The sequence below is a fragment of the Simochromis diagramma genome, unplaced genomic scaffold, assembly GCF_900408965.1.
Source record: "Simochromis diagramma unplaced genomic scaffold, fSimDia1.1 OVJJ01000669.1, whole genome shotgun sequence".
NCBI classification, from domain to species: domain Eukaryota; kingdom Metazoa; phylum Chordata; class Actinopteri; order Cichliformes; family Cichlidae; genus Simochromis; species Simochromis diagramma.
In genome coordinates, this window is record NW_024387458.1 from 334,148 (window position 1) to 350,875 (window position 16,728).

The window sequence follows — 16,728 nt, forward strand, 5'->3', positions numbered from 1 at the left end:
ATGGACTCCAGAGCGGTTTAAAGGAGAGAACGTGATCCGATCCATCCAGGTGTGCGCTGCAAGTCTGAGCTAAGTGCCTTCAACGACACTGTGAGCGAGCTCCAGGTGACACGGGGAGGAAAACTCGCCTTCAACAGGAAGAAACCTCCAACAGAACCAGGCTCAGGGTTTAGGGCCAATCAGCAACTGAACCGGCTCACCTGGTTTAGTTTTCTGTGCGTGACAAACCGAACCCATCCAAAGATACGGAGCAGAGGAAAGACAGAGCAATGAAACAAACCAATCAGAAACTGACATCATCTGTCCAGAGACAATAAACCAATCAGAAGCCTTTATTTGTAGGACGTTGACATCTTTTGTGTACCTGCTGCGGGGCGCGCTGGCTCAGGTGCGACTTTTGTTGTCGAAGGATTCGTCATTTTTTGGCGCGTTGTGTTTAGATTTGACGATGAGAAGCTGCAGATGAGCCGCGGACTCGCGCTGCGTCGCTTCATTTCCTGTGGACGCGGCGCGGGGCTGATGTAATAGCTCACATCGATCCAGGCTCAGCAGCAGCTCTTTGTAAACGCTCGGCAGAGACGTGCCGCCGCACTCTGTGGGACGAGCAGGAATCTCCTTCGTGTTTTCCTCGCAGCAGACTCGCCGCATTCTTTCCAGTCGAGTCATCGCCGCTCTCCGTCTCCCCACCGTGTGTGTCGGCGGTTGGCTGACTCTGCGAGGACCGCGGTGGGCCTCGGCCTCTCTGACAGCAGGCTAATTGCTGCTAATCACACTTTACTGCCGTCCAAAGAAAACATGTTTTTCACTGTTTCCAGATCAGATCAGATCAGCAGTTTAACCATTTATGAAGAAATCCTGTCACTTATGTATAACACGCGCTGGGATGACCTCACTAATGTGCACAATACAAAACAGAGAACTCCACAGTAATATGTCACTAAACGGGACGACGCTGTATAATAATCTTTGTTTGTTTTGGACTGTTTCAGACAAATATTCATAATAAGCTGTGACGATCCCACTGAGAGCCCACAGATGAAAGTCTCATGAGGCCATTTTCTCTTTAAAGTGGTCGTTTTTACGTCTTTTCCACTGGAACAGCACAAACTAATTACAAGCTGATGGATTCAAACTTTCTGTTTCTGGGCTGAACTGCAAAGTATTTGTATAAAGTGTTTTTAACCTTCCAGCCAAATTAGACTTTACCGAGTGGACGTGGATCCGGCATATAATTGTTCTCCGTGTCTTCATCATATGTTGCATCCTAAACAACGTGCAGGAAACACCTGAGACCTGAATGTTGCTGTTAGGAGTGTTACACAGGAACGCTGAGGTGTTGACAGTGTGGATGCATGACTCCAGAGCCAGTGGGTAAAACGTTGTGCTGTGGAAGCGTCACCATAGAGGCGGGTGGTGGTCAGATCAGTGGGATCGATAAGCAGGCCGAGCTACTCTGCAGGACCAATAGGATGAAGAGTACAGCCGATTAGACTAAAGCTGATTGCGACATCAGCTGATCGCTTTTTGATTTGCCTCCTTTCGTTCCACCCGAGGCACATGTTGACTTTACCTTTGTGCACAGAGCGTGCACGCCACAGAAAAACTGTCACTCATGTTTGTTCGATAGTGTCAGAGGAGGAGCCTGTGACTGACTCCTGTTCATAAAGTTCCACTTCCACAGCTGAACTCAAAAGTCCCGTTAAATACATGAATGTAGTTTTCAGCATCAGTAATGTTGTTATGACAGAAAGAAGCCCAGTAAGATCTCTCACAGTAGAACCAAACTCTTCATAATCAGGCTTCAGTCATCACAGTGGTTATCGCCTGATGCCATAGACGAGTAGATCATCAGAAAAGCTCTCTGGTATTTGAGTAAAGCTGTAACTCCTGCTGTGCTCCATGCAGCCCCCATCGAGCTGTTTTTGAGGGCTAAACTTGTTTTTTCTGCGTCTCTGTAGCAACTGGACGAGATGCGGCGGGACCTTCGCTGGATTACGGACGCCCTACAATACGCACGCTACAAGCAGCCTCGAGGCGGCGTGCCCATCACCTGCTTGGTGGATGCCAGCGTTCCTGAGAGTGACTCCGGTCAACAGAAGACAGACTCCACTTCCTCAAACATGGACTACCTGCCCACACCGTCTCCTTCCCCAGAGCTCCGCCGGAGGAAAGCCATCAGCGGTGAGGCATCACTCAACAAATTAAACTTCAGGAAAACAAGAAGCACTCAAAGCTAACGTTAATCCTCTGTCATCTAGAGTCGCTGCCGGGCTCAGATGAAGATGCATCCTCGGAGGTGTTCCTGCCCACAGACAGCGACTATGACTCCAGCGATGCCCTGAGCCCCCGTGACCTGGACCTGCTCTATTCTCCGGGCCAGGATCTGTCCCAGCAGACCCTGCGCTTGCTGGGCGGCAGCGCCCCGGACGTGCTCCAAATCAACGAGCTCCGGTGATTAGTGCACTTTCTTTAACCCTGCACGTCTTCGTGTGTGTGCACTGATCACTTCAGGCTGTAGATCAGAGTCAGTCCACAGCGCAGCGCTGTTACCTTCGGCCTGCACTGGGGTGCTTCAGCACCTGACTAGGATGCGCCCTGCACACCTGGTATCACCTCGCAGGCCCACCCTCAGAGTCACATGACTTCATCTGAAGTGAATCGTTTTCATTTCTTTAGATTTTAGCTTCTTTGAGTTGTTGAGCATCAGTATCAATCCTCCAGCAGGTCCTCCATGTTGTTTGGGTAATCTGATTACTTTCCTCATGGTTTCCACTCAGGTATAGCGTGTGCCCGGCTAAAGACCTCCCCCTCTCCCCCGTGGTGAAGGATCCTAAGGATGCTCCCCTCTCCTCACCTCTCCTCCCTCGCTCGCCCTCTCGCTCTCGAACCCTGCCCACCTCCCCCTCCCTCCCCCTCTCCCCCAGGTTCTCCAAAGATCTTCCCCTGTCCCTGTCCCCGGCTCTGTTTGACACCACCCGGACTCTGGAGGGCCTCTCGCTCTCAAAGAGCCACCACGAGGGCCCCGCCCCCCTCCGGACCCTCGCCAACCCACCCGCCAAACGTAAGATCCTGTCCAGGAGCCACCGCGGGCAGTACTTCAGTGGGCCCCAGCGCTGGCTCAGGGGCCACAGCGGGGAGAGTCACACTGGATCGTTGTCAGAGGGAATCTACACCAAGCAGCTCGACCCCGACCTGCCCCTGCCGGGGGACCTGCCCTCCCCGGATGGCGCCACCTATGTCAGCCACGCCTCCTGTGTCCTGGAGAGCCGCAAAACCCGACATCGGGAGCTGCGACCGCACGTTCGCAGGATATTCGTTGAGCCCTGCAAAGAGCTGTCACCAGGCCACGAGAGGAGGGGGTGGGAGGAGGAGGAGCAGGGGGCAGTGGTGATGGAGAAGGTGAGGGCCGCAGGCGTGTCGGTGGTTGTGGAGGGGGAGGAGCCAGAGGGAGCCACCGCCCAGGAGGTGGACTCGGATGACCAAACCAACGCCCAGGTGTCGGAGATCCTCAGCAGCACGCTTTAAGGAAGAAGTTCTTCAGACATATGTAGGTACTACCAAAACCAACAGGGCATGATGTCACTTCCTGTTCTCTACTTAAGCAGATTTTCATGATTCATAATTCATAATAATCCTTCTTTATCTGGTAGTCTGCATTCCAACCTCTGTCTGAAACAAGCTGTTTTAGCTCCTCTCCTTTTAAGCAAACACTCTTCTGATTGGTTTCCTCTCACAAACAGAAGGTCTAAACAGTAGGTGGGCGGGGCCATGTAACTGCAGTGTTTAGATTACTGCACTGAGCTCATTATTAGAAACTTTGGTCACGATCAGTATAAACATTCAATACTGGAACAGTCGACAGTTGTGAGAAACTATTTGTTTATACTGTCCACCTGAGGAGTCGCCCCCTGCTGGACATTAGAAAGAATGCAGGTTTCAGATCCATCGTTATTCACAGTATCTCACCTAACTATTCCCCGCCCTTCCTTTTTTTACCGCAGTGGTGATTGGCCGGGTGTGTTGCTGACGAGCTGCCCTCCGACCTCCGCAGATTGTAAACTCAACTAAAGTTGCTGGTTCAACTCTGCCACGCCTCAGAACCCATGGCATCGACTGTTACCCAGGAAAAAAAATCAATGCAACGACAAACCAAGCACTGCTTCTCCGACCAGGAACTTTGCACACGACTCTGCATGTCGACCAACAAAAAGAAAAGAAAAAAAGGTGGTTTGATTGATTGTTGCGCTTAAGAAAAAATCCCCAGTTTAGAGTTATTTTTTGGACCCCACCCTCAGAGCATGGATACCCACCCTCGACTTGAATGTACGGTTCAGCCTGTTTGTTCGTGGCCGCCTGTGACGATCCAATCCCGTCTTTCAATCACTGTTGTTCTGAGCTGCTCCTGTGTGCTGTCCTGGTGTTAAAAAGAAGAAAATATATATAAATATATTAATCGCTGAGTGTTGAGCACGGAAACGGCCTCAGTCACTAAACAAAGACCACTAAAACCTTAAAACATGAAGTATTTTTATATTTTCAGGTTTAAAGACCAACTATTTTACCTGGAATGTGGATGACTAGTCGGAGCTGTATTTTGTTGGCATGAAGTAGTCTGTGGTGTTGTTTTTGTTTGTTTTAATCTTTGACTGAAGCTTTACGTCTATTTTGTGCTTCCTTTCTCGTTCGGCATGATGATGTCAGGGAGTCTGTGGGTTCCGGTTTAGCCTTCGCCGTGTGGTCAGACCTGACGGTGTTTGTGCTGTCTTTGTTGACTTCTTGTTCAGCTTCTTCCACGATGGCGGTGTTTTCTCTTCTGTTTTTTTCTCTTTTACTTAAAACTTGCAGCAGCTCCATCTGTGTTGTAGAGAAGTGATGTAGAGTGGAGAGCGGTTTGAACATGCACAGATTCTTAACGTATGCACAGTATTTTAAAAGTGCATTTTTAACGTTTGCACATAGCGATTATGGAATTAAAGCTAATTAAATATTTGATTAAATTGGGCATTAACTCTGGCAGCTTCTACCACAGTGACTGTACAAAGGTCAGTTTAATGTCCTACAAAGGGTTGACGATAAAGCGTCAGTTTACAGGTTTGATTCTGTCTCCAGATGATCTTTAGTGATGTCTGAAGATTTCAGCTTTACAACCAGACGCGCAATAAATGTACCAACACATTTCTGCTGCAGCTGTCTCGTTAGCACAGCTCATGGTGTAGTTAAATCATTTGTTAGTTTTCATACTGAGAGTTACAGAGAAGATCATTACCAAAATCATGTCCGTGCTAAAGGTTATCGCCAATATCTGAACGGAAGCTGAAGTCATTTAAAAATCAGGATTATTGAGGTTTCTCGCGTGATGTCATGAACACGTCGTCTGCCGTGGACGAGATGCAACCACCATGGTTACTATGGAAATGTGTATTCCCGAACTGATTGGCCTTGGTTCCTGAGGTCTTTGGTTGAAATGGGTTGCCAAGACGGTGGAACACCAAAAACGTCTTAGCGATCACTTGTTGCTCACAGGTTGTCTGTAGCTTTTCATGTTTGCTAACTGTTAGCCCGGCTGTAGTAAAACTTTAAAAAGTGCGATGTGAACCAGAAATGATGGAGAAGGTTTGTGTCATACTTTGGACGGTGTTTGTTTTCAGGTCTGTTTCTTCCATTCGGACTAAGACCGCAGCAACATGTTAGGAACCAAAGTCATCACAAGGAACTTTGGACAGTTGGAGAATGCACATTTTCCTTAGCAAGGGTTAGTTACCACTGATCGGGCCGTAGACCTGCGTGGCTGACACTTTAGTAATCATTTACCCCTCGCAACTGGTCTGGAAATGATCAGGAAACAACCGGTGGATGGCAGATGGTTTCAGACTGGTCTCAAGTCTTATAATTATCTACGCTGACTCCATGATTGTCATGTGTCTATAGTGGTGAACAAGTCACATGGTTAAACCTCAGTAACCTGTCATTTCATAGGCTAAAGTTCCCTAAAAAATCCAAAGAACGTCATGTTTATCTTTTGGCTCCACATGACGACAAAACGAACGCTCATGCTAGAGCACTAGCTAGCATTAGCCAGAGGAAACACCAGTTTTATGTAACGAACATAGGTTAGCCAAACAGGACTATCAGATAATTTTACGATCTATCCACTATTTTAACGCATTCAATTTAGTTACTTAAGCTAGCTAAACTAACTAGGACCGCTTGCCAATGTTACTGTGGGCGAAAACTGTGAATCCTAATTAACCAGCTAGCAAAATTATCATTATTAAGCCTAAGACGATTGAGTTGAAGCAAAAGCATTAAATTAAAAGATGTGGTAACGTAGAGGGATTAAAGGCAGGGCGGTTAGCCAGCTAGCTGTAACGTCACACCGGCTATTCAGTGGAGTTCAAACATTTACAGCATTTTCTGTCAGTACTAACAAAGGTTTCCTGGATCTGCCAACAGTTCTGAAGCTTGACACGAGACATGATTTTGGTATCGAACATCTGACTGTCAGCATTAGGCTACGTCCTCATGTACACGGGTATTTTTTAAAGCAAGGATTTCTTTTTGAAAAATATCAAGAGTGTGCCAGCAGGTGGCGATATAAGCCTCACTGCATAAAAATGCTGGCAGCTCAAAAGACTATAAACAATAATTGTTTACTTTGGGACCAAAAGGCCCAGAAAAAGTCACATTAACTAAATGGCTGTGTACATGTGGACAGGACCTTAAGCTAAACCAGTTTATAACGATTTAAATTTTGTTTTTGTACCTGTGGCCATCACATCTTCTGATTATGTACTAGCAAAATTAATAAAGACTGATCGTAGTCATTCGATGAGTATTTGACCCGAAAATTCAACCCACCGCGTGTCGTACTGTGAATTTCGATAGTTCTACAAAAAGTCATGTTTGTGTTTAGCTGTGGACGTTCACGTTAAACGGCTATTCTAGTTTTAGTTTCCTTGTGTACGAGTACAAGATGACGCCAGCTAACGTTACATTAGAAATGTCATTTCCATCCATGCCACGTCAAACTCAAAAACACAGCAAATGGGGAACACCGTAAAAAGTTTCCGTCAACATTTCTTTATTTGAATTTAATGCTTGAATTGAAAACATGAAAGCTGGATGGAAACTTGACTGATGACTACAAAGGTGTTGGCTACAGCTATGGAAATAAGAGTTGTAATAAACAGCAGGAAGGAGACAGTTTCACTTCATTAAAGTAATGAAAGCAGCAGCCGGGTGACTCGCTCCACAGTAAGTTGAGTTTATTGATTTTGAGGCTCCTGTTTGTCTCACAAAGGCTTTTATTCTGAAAACTTTGTTTGTTTTTATTTATTTCACTCTGTCTTCATGTTTTCTTTCTGCTGTTTTTATCACGTCTGGGTATTTTGTCGTGATGTGCGGACTCAGAAACGCCGAGTCGACCTTCTGTTTGTATATTTCTGGATCACCTCCATTTATCTAAAAATGCCTTTTGCGTTCACTTTGATGCCACTTTATTTATTCGCAGCAGACGTTGATGACGTGTTTTTTATGGACTGCTTTACAAAAAGTGTTCATGCATTTTGACATTTTGCAACCTCACAGGAATGGATGTATTTTACCAGCTGAAATAAACTCATGTTGATGTCGTGCACTTCAACCTGCCACCTGCTGTTTGTGAGGTTTGTGCGCTGTGCCTGTGGCATTCTGGGTAAACAACACTCTTTATTCCTTAGGTGGTGTGTTCAGTCACAGCTTTGCTTCAGAAAGCTCGGGTTTAACACAGCTTCAGTCTGGATTAGGTCTGGTTTAATGTTGACTCTAAATCGGGTTTTATACTGGCTGCCATCGGGCTTAATGTAAGTGTAATTAAGTTTTTCAGTTGGGAATAATTTAGACATGATAACAGCTTAATGTCAGCGTTCAATCTGAATTAAAGCTTAACTTTAAATCAGGTCTAACCTGAGCTTTAAGTAAAAGTTTAATCCAGGCTCTAAACCACATTTAAAACTGGTTTTAAATCTTCATACAACCTTAAATTGGATTTAAGTGTCTTAAAGGAGGCTTTAATTCAGGTTTAATGTCAGCTTTCAACCGTATTTAATTCTGGCTTCAAATTAGACTTAGTTCAGGCTTCACATCTGATTCATGTCTTGCTGTGAACCAGGTTTAGCTCTGATTAGAAGGGATTTATTGTCTCTGCAAAATCTGAATCACAGGTCAGAACAAAGGATGACAGAGTCTGGCACAGCGCGAGGAAGCATGAACACAGTTTCACGTTTCTGAGCTCAGAGTATTAAACTGTAGAACAGTAAAAAGCCACCGAGCGTCACTGTGGACGGTGTTTGTGGTCTCTCAGAGGTCAGCCCGTAGGTGTTGGAGGAATCGGCCGAGCTCCTGAGCTGCACGCCGGGCGGCTGCGGTCACAGGATGCCGTGTGGGAGGGTGTGAACCAGCTGGAATCTCACACCACCGCTGGGAGGGAGTTTTCCAGCTGGAGCTCCCTGGAGCATTCAGGAGCGTCGGTCCAAGCCACAGGATCGCCGCTCTGCAGGCAGGACGGTCCAGCAGCTCAGACTGCGAGCTGAGCAGACGTCAGGCCTTCATTCAGTTTCACCACAGCTGTCACGAGTTGCTTAGAGGATCCACTCGCAGGACTCCTGGGTAGCGTTCAAACAGAGATAGTTTATTTACAGATCTTCACCAAGTGTATGTACAGACAGTGCGAGGTTAATGCTATATACAAGACGTGAGGGGCAGGGCTCCAGGGAAAACGGGGAAATCACACACGCGCTCAGAACAGCCTCTCTCCACTCCGCTAGCGACCTGTCACTCCTTCCACACTCCACACGGGGAAACACGGGGACGGGTCCGGGGAACAAAGGAACACGTTAAATCTCTGAGACAGAGGCACGGGAAACTTGAGCTAGGTGTGTACTGACAAGAGCCTTCACAACAATCAAGCGTTGAACAGCTGATCTCCTCCTTCTAATATACCAGCTGGTCTGATGAGGCCCAGGTGTTCCCAATCCAGGAAGGCGTGGACCGAGGGCGTGAAGCCGCCATGAGTTCCGCCCCGGCAAAACAGGGGAGAGGAAAAAGAGAAGAGAAGGGGGGCTAGGAGTGAAGAGATGCTGATCAGCGCCTTGCCGATCCCGCAGGTCGTGACAACAGCTCCATGTTTCTGACAGTGGAGCAGAATGTTTCAGTGAAATTAGAGAACAAGTGTCCGTTTCATCGCAGCGCCTGCTGTTACCGACGCTTGGTGGAAACGTTATTATGGTCTGAAACAGGCGCCGTGGAGGGACGACGTCCTGTCCCGAACCCGTCACTGACCAGTGTTTGAGGGCAAAATCGCTAAAGGACGCCGATGCTTTGATATGCTATGATTCATGAAAACTAAAACAAAATGTGTGGATTCAATTTAACTTTATTTATTTAACAGCTGTTCACAACAGGCCTGCAGGTGCTTTAAGGTGGAAAGCAAAGGCTCTGCAGTAATGAAGCCATGCGCCTGCTGTAGTTTTAAATGACGAAGCAGGTGGAGATCATTTTCAGCTCGTTCACTTCGAGTCACTGACGACTCTCCACGTAAACGCCCCGTGCTGCACTCCGGCTGAAGTGCAACCACTTCCTGTCCGACTACGGGAACTCGAACGGCGGCTCTGTCCTCGGCCTCTGACGCCGACCCTCGAGAACACTCGGTCCTCTTTAAGCCGCCTCTGTAATGTTGAAGTGTATTGTTTTGTATTTGAATCTGTTTTTCCTTTCAAAGTCTCCTATATGAGCAGATGTTGCGGCTGATGTGAACGCGCTGTAATAATCCTTCTGTTTCCTGCTTTTCCATCAAACTCCCACTTCTGGAGTTCACTCTTCTCGGTGTCCTCGAGGCTTTTGGGGTAAAAACATTACGTCACCTTCTCATTGACTTATCATCAAAAGCCTCGTAGTGCCATTAGCATTCTCCATAGTTTCCATTTAGCCGCTGTGTTCCTCCCTTGTCTTTCCACTACAGACAGATCCACATGTTCTGAATCACGTTTTCCTTTGATTTTCCGAAGCCGGGCTGCGATACGGCCCAGCGCAGTGGATCAGTGGGTTTCCAGCCTTTAGTCGGGACTCCTGCAGGTCCTAACTGCTCCTCTGATGTTCAAATATAACGTTAGTGTAATCTTAATAACGAATCAAAGGGCCTCCCAGGATGAAGGAGAAACAGGCCGGCTGCTTCGTCCGTGACCCGGCCAGATAAAACCGGGAGCGGGGAGCTGTTGTTTGTTGTTGGTGTAATTCTGGCTTTGATGGTGAGATGACCAGGGCAATTTGGACGGTCCATTTGGGCGCGAAGGCTTCAAGGTGGCGGGATCAGGTCAAGCGCAAAAAAACAGACACGAAACTGGCCGTTATCAGAGATTTCAGCCCCGCCCTCCCACCGCCAGAATTATTGTTTCAAAGAAGCTGAACCCCGGACACACGAGTCGAAGCACAGACGTGCAAACAGATGTTTTTCTGATCGCTTTAAAGCAGAACACACTGAATAAATTTACCTGTTAAATCTCCTCAATTTCCCCAATAAATCCTGACTGATGCGTCAATAAAAGCACGAGTGCGTGTTTGGCTTCAAAGTGAAAGAGGGGGACGGAAATGGTCTCAAAGGTCCACTTTCCATGTTTCCACAATCACAGAGAAGACCAAGGACGCGACTCCCATCACGTCAGCAACAACAACAACAGCTCGAGCTGCAGAATGAATGAAAACTGCTCTGCCAGGATTCAAAGTTCAGGTTTTTACACCTGAGTTTAAAATAATCGGACGAGTTTTTTTAGGTTCTCCAGGATGTTTGGCCTCCTTTTATCCAAAAGGATAAAAATACAATTTCAGAGTCGGTCACATCAACAGCCACCTAAATTCGTTTTATAGGGTTAAAGACGCTTCAATAATACAGAGAAACTATCAAACACTCGGCGACAGTGGGAAAGAAAAACTCGAGCACTGCTCTTCACCAGGTTTGCTCAAAACATCACCAGATACATGAAGAAAGATCTGGAGTTAAATCCTCCTCATGCTGTGGGGCAGGTTATATTTGCACTGTGATGAGTTTAAAGACCCGAGGATTTCGTGATTTGATTCATGCTCTCAGCCATGAACGGTGAAGTCGCTGTGAGGGTCAGCTCCCTGAGCGTTGACGCCGGCATGACAGCCGACGCAACGACAAACCGTTTTACGACTTTCTCGATCTGGACGCGTCAGTAATGCTCTTATTTGGGACATGAAGGAGTGAAGCTGTCGTCTGAGCTGATGTTTGAACCAAATGTGTTTTTTTTCACCAGATGTGAAGCTCAGACGGTTCCTCAGAGCTCGCCGGTGCCTTTCCCTCTGACCTGAAAGGTGCTTGAGGCGCTCTGCATCCATCGCAGCGTGGACTCGAGTCCCCCGGGGCTCCTCTGTGGACCCCGATGTGGAAGCGAGGGATAAAAGGTTTACAAAGAGAGGAAGTCTTATCTTATCTCACTGCCGCTGACTTCCTCCCCACACAGATATGACAGTTTAATGGCACCCGTCACACGCTGTCACCGGCCACAAAATTACCCAAAATTCAGCAGGAGCCGGACGTGGGAGGGCGGCAGGGGTCACAAAGAAAACCTCGACTGTTTGGGGAACCTTGCAGAGCTGGATGTGGATAAAAACCATAAATCAACATCTTTGTCATCCATCAGGATCTTCAGAGTCACAGTTTGAACTCAGCATCTTTCCACCTGCACAATCAGGTTTATTCTGTCCACAGCTGCAGTCTCTGAGTATGATACAGTATCTAGTGATCATTCGTGTGGTGTGAACGATCAGCTGAATGTCAGACATTTATTTTTGTCCCGTTTGGAGGTCTCTCTCTAAAACACCTGATATGTACATGAGAATAATAACTTTATGAATTCAGAAATCACCTTTCAAAGCAAAGTTTATGAAGTGAAGCTGGAGGTTCAGTGTCAGGTTTACAGAGTCTGTAACGATGAAGCTGACAGCGGAAATAAAACAGGATGAAACAAAAACATTCATAGAAGCACACCTGCTGCCTCGTCACCAGCAGGTAAGGAGGCTGAAATAAATGGAGCGCTGCTTTAAGCCTCCTGGGCTGCATTCATTAAAGAGGCGTGTCTGAAGCCTGTCACATGAATCCCAGCGAGCTGTTGGCTTACAGGTGTCCACGCTGCTTCCTGTTGGGAATCCTGGCAGGAAGTAGTGCTCCACGCTGCTTGACCTGAAGACTCCGTCAGGGTGGAGATCGCAGAGCTCTCACCGCACCACTTCAGCTTCGGCCTGATGTCCACTCTGACTTCACGACCCTTCCTCACATTTTCAGGCTGACCTGAGGGGACTGACGAGGGTCTGCTGCACGTCGTCACCAGCAGTAATGAATGTGACAAAAGACATAAACATGAAGACATAAAGAAGATGTTAATCTGAATGAACCTTCTGGAACAAATGTCCTGCTTTATATAAACAACAGTAAAAACGGGGTTTCCTGAGGACAGCAGCAGGAGGTGCTCACTGAACAGGTTTGTGAGGAGTGACAGCAAGAGAAAGAAACTGATATTAACAGAGTTTACAGATTTGGGACAGCTGCTGTTCTGCAGTTCTGTGCATGTTTTGAAATTTACAATGTGTTATATCTATATCTATATATATAATAATGTGTGCCCTGTCAGTGCGCCCCAGGGCAGCTGTGGCTACAATGTAGCTGCCGTCACCAGTGTGTGAATGTGTGTGTGAATGGGTGAATGACTGAATGTAGTGTAAAGCGCTTTGGGGTCCTTAGGGACTGAGTAAAGCGCTATACAAATGCAGGCCATTTACCAGTTATATTTATTATATTTCTTAAATGCAAATCTATTTATTTGCATTTACTAAACAAGGTAAACAGTTGATTTAACAGGTAAATGTCAAATCAAAAGCGACATTTGACCCCTCAAGGTTCAGGTTCAGGGTGCAGATGAGTCCACATCCTGTGCAAAGTCTCTTTCAGGTGTTTGTGTAGCTGCTCTGTAATGATTCAACTGATCTGCAAAAACGACAGGAATTAACCTCTAAAATATTTACATAGAAAATATTGGAGTGAAAGCAGAAAGTAGCAGAGTAACTGACAGTAAATGTACTGAGTTACATTCCTTTCAAAGCTGTGGGGGGGGGGGGCACCTCAGTTAAATACACCCCTGCAGCCAAGTGGCATGTGAGTACTTCCACAGTACTTTGGAGTATTTGTACCACTCGCGCTTTTACTTCATGTCTGTGCTGACTTTATGAGCTCACCGTCATCACGCGTGGATTCCTCCTGGTGCTTTCCTCTCCTCCTCCTCGCGGTCACGCGCTTGTGCGTGAACTTGGAGTATTTTGGGAGGGGGTGGGCCCGGCGTGGATGACATCAGCACCCTGCAGGATATCTGGCTGCAGCGAGCGGAGACTTCACTCGGGCTTCGGGAGAACCAGCAGCAGCATGCCGACCGCGCGTGGAGTCCCGCGCGCCGTGGACCTGGACACGGACTGCGCGGACCCACCTCTGCGCCGTGCGCGCTCTTACGGTTGCTAAGGTCTTTCTGGATACCTGCGTGGGGGTGTGGCTCGTGGACATGGAGCCCTCTTCCCTCCTGGCCGTGTTGGCGCTCGTGCTCTCCGTAGGCTTTGGGACGGAGGAGGGGGCGTGCCAGCACTGCTTCCTGCTGCGGCCGGTCCCCGGGGACGGTCTGCCGGTGGAGGCTCTGCAGGAGGACCCGGACCCGGCGCTGGACCCCACGGAGCGGGACCTGAACGTCACGGAGCTGCGTGGGCTGCTGGGAGCCCGCTTCGACCCGCGCTTCATGTCCGCATCCCCGCCGCAGGAGCCCCCGGACTCCCCGGGGGTCCCGGAGCCGCCGCGCGGCCGGAAGCTGCGCCGCCGGCTGCAACAGTGGCTGTGGGCGCGTGCCGCGTGCCCGGTGCAGCACGCCTGGAGTGATCTGGGCGCGCGCTTCTGGCCGCGCTACGTGAAAGTGGGCAGCTGCTCCAACAAGCGCTCGTGCTCGGTGCCCGAGGGCATGCTGTGCACGCCCGCCAGAGCCGCGCATGTGACCCTGCTGCGGTGGCGCTGCCGGCGCAGGAACGCGCTCCGGTGCGCGTGGATCCCGGTGCAGTACCCACTCATATCTGAGTGCAAGTGCGCTTGCCCGAGCTGAGACTCTCCACTCACACCCGCATCACACCTGTACAGGCGTGACATCATCACAGGCGTGGACAGCTGAGAACAGACTGGTTTTATTTATTCATCACGGCATCCTGTAAAATCACGTGTTTGACTTTGTCTTCTGTTCGAGAAACAAAAAAGTGTCAAATTTGTTTTTGCAAGAAATGTAAAATGTTTTCTGTCACAGCAGCCAAAACCCTGAACGCAGCGCGCGCCTGCGGGTCCACAGACCGGCGCGCGCCTGCAGGTCCACGTGGAGTCAGTCTGCTCAGAATAAGATCAATGCAAAAGATCCAGAATCTGTTTTATGTCCTCAGAAAAGTACAAATGGGTGGAAACGAGCAGCACCGCAGGAACATTTGTCACATTCAGGTGACTTTATGTGTTTTTTTCTGCTTGATTTAAGGTGGAAATGTTTGTTAAAGGAAAACCTGCAGATTCCAGCTAAATGATGTAACCGAGAAAATTATTATCGTTTATCATCAGTGATTTATTCTTGTCATTTCTTTGGAGAAATAAACACATTTACCACAAGGTGGCAGCGTTTTAGCAGTTTTATATCTGTGTTGTGTTTAAATGTTTGTGTTTAATAGAGACGCTGAACGCTTCCTGTTCACGAAACAATCGCTGAGCAAGACAAGAACGTCGTTTCGGTACGAATGAGTTAAAACTAACATGAATAATGTGGGATCGTGTTATTTAAACCAGAGTTTCCGCTCACAGACAGCAGGGAGGGTGGAGGGGCGGTGGACGGCTCCAGCAGGCTCTCCTCTGCACGTATTCAGGTGGAGCGCACACCTGTGCCGCTGCTGCTGCTGAACAGCTACAGATTTTCTTTATGTTCTTCCTGTAGGTTGAAGATTAAGATTGAAAGATTAAATTCTATAAATCCAGCTGATTATTGTCCATCAGAAATACGTGCGCGACGTTCTCATCAGATTCACCTCACGCATTCAGCTTCAGTCTGAACCTTTGATATAGTTTTATTGTTTGTTGTCTTTATGTCCGTTTTCTCTCTAAAATCCTGAAAAACTTTGAAAACATTAGTGAGTGAGGGTGATGTCAGGATGCAATTTGGAATAAAAAACTTTGTATTGTTGAAAAACAGCAAATCCTCAAAAACAAAAGAGCTGAAAGTGTAAAATGTTTGAGAGCAGGAAGAAGCTTTGATCCAAACGATTTAACGCTCATTTAGTTTCAGTTTAAAACATGCAGCAGCGGCTCAGAGACGAGAAGCTTCTCTGTGCGGTCGCTGCCACAGACCTGTGTCTGTAAATCACTGCAAAATATTAGAAAACATCAAGTTTGAGTGGTTTACGTAGCACAAAGACTTTAAACCAAGGAAATCAGTAAAAATGTGAGAAACAGCATCAGTCCAGGAGCTCGCAGATCACTGAAGAACCTCCCGGACCCACTGACACAATCAGTGACCCTGAGCTTTGAACCGCGGTAAAGTGAGCCGTCATTTGTGAGCTGCGGTCAAGCCAGCCGCTTCTTCTCCGCCGCATAAATTTCCTTGCGCTTTTACACCAGTCTTTACGGTAGCGCCTTTTCGCTTTATATCCTGATTGAAAGCCTAGACCCGCGCACACGTGCGCGCGCGAACAGTCACACGCACACGCGCGCACACAAATTACAATGGAACAGCCCAATACAGTCAATACAATTATGGAAATTTCAAAAATTCATTAAAAATCATCCTGAGTAGTTGAGGTCCAGCTTTCAACATGTTCCTTCTCTGGGACACCTACTGTACCTCTGGGCCAGGTTTCATCTCAATCTGCTGCATCAATAATTGTTTAATATTGATGGATCAAAAGTGCTGCTGAGAGAGTCATGACAGGGACTATGAAGAGACAGCATATTTGCTTGTCTTCACTGACTCGCTTTGAAATCCAGATTTTAATTTTGGAATATTAGGTGTATTTGTGGTTCCTATAGAATTTTAAGGTTGAACGGTAATCAGAGTCTTCATCTCTTAGACCTCTCTTCTGTGGCTGCAGCTCACATCATTCTGTACATACGATAATTTTTAATTCTACAACTGTTTATAACCTGCATAGTTCACATTTCTGTATAGCTGTATATCTCAGATTCTGTAAAGTTATTTATTTCATATTCTGTATAGTTTTTCATATTTATATCCTGTTCATATCCTGTACATAGCTTGTACTCACTACAGCCTGTACATACTTATAGTTATAGCATATTCATAACATACTTCATACCGTGTACATTATAACATACCATAATAGACCCATTTCTGTAATATACTTACATATCTATATTATTGCTAATATATATTGTAATATATCTATATCACTAAAGCACTTCTGGATGGATGCAAACTGCATTTCGTTGCCCTGTACCTGTGCATGTGCAATGACAATAAAGTTGAATTCTATTCTATTCTATATTAATTCAGAAGACAAACACCCGTCTCTGCTTTTGAGATTAGCATTAAAACCCACAGTTTTGACAAATAATACAGTTATAATGGATCAGGTGACCCTGAATCTTCCCTTATTTGTGCTGCA

At 47.0% G+C, this 16,728-nt stretch overlaps 2 protein-coding genes across 2 annotated transcripts in view; both read left to right on the forward strand.

The window, feature by feature from the left end:
* Nucleotides 1-7,642, forward strand: part of LOC120722996 — a 19,144-nt gene extending 11,502 nt beyond the window's left edge. The window contains exons 9-12 of the mRNA XM_040014217.1: nucleotides 1,959-2,181; nucleotides 2,259-2,451; nucleotides 2,778-3,547; nucleotides 4,002-7,642. Of these exons, the coding sequence (XP_039870151.1) occupies nucleotides 1,959-2,181; nucleotides 2,259-2,451; nucleotides 2,778-3,525 (1,164 nt within the window). The 3' untranslated portion in view covers nucleotides 3,526-3,547; nucleotides 4,002-7,642. The remainder of the gene's footprint in view (nucleotides 1-1,958; nucleotides 2,182-2,258; nucleotides 2,452-2,777; nucleotides 3,548-4,001) is intronic.
* A 5,433-nt stretch (nucleotides 7,643-13,075) lies between these two features.
* LOC120722999 (noggin-3-like) lies at nucleotides 13,076-14,725 on the forward strand. The gene has a single exon (XM_040014223.1). It carries the CDS (start codon nucleotides 13,602-13,604, stop codon nucleotides 14,181-14,183), a length of 582 nt encoding a protein of 193 aa, XP_039870157.1. The 5' UTR covers nucleotides 13,076-13,601; the 3' UTR covers nucleotides 14,184-14,725.
* Nucleotides 14,726-16,728: the final 2,003 nt, after the last annotated feature.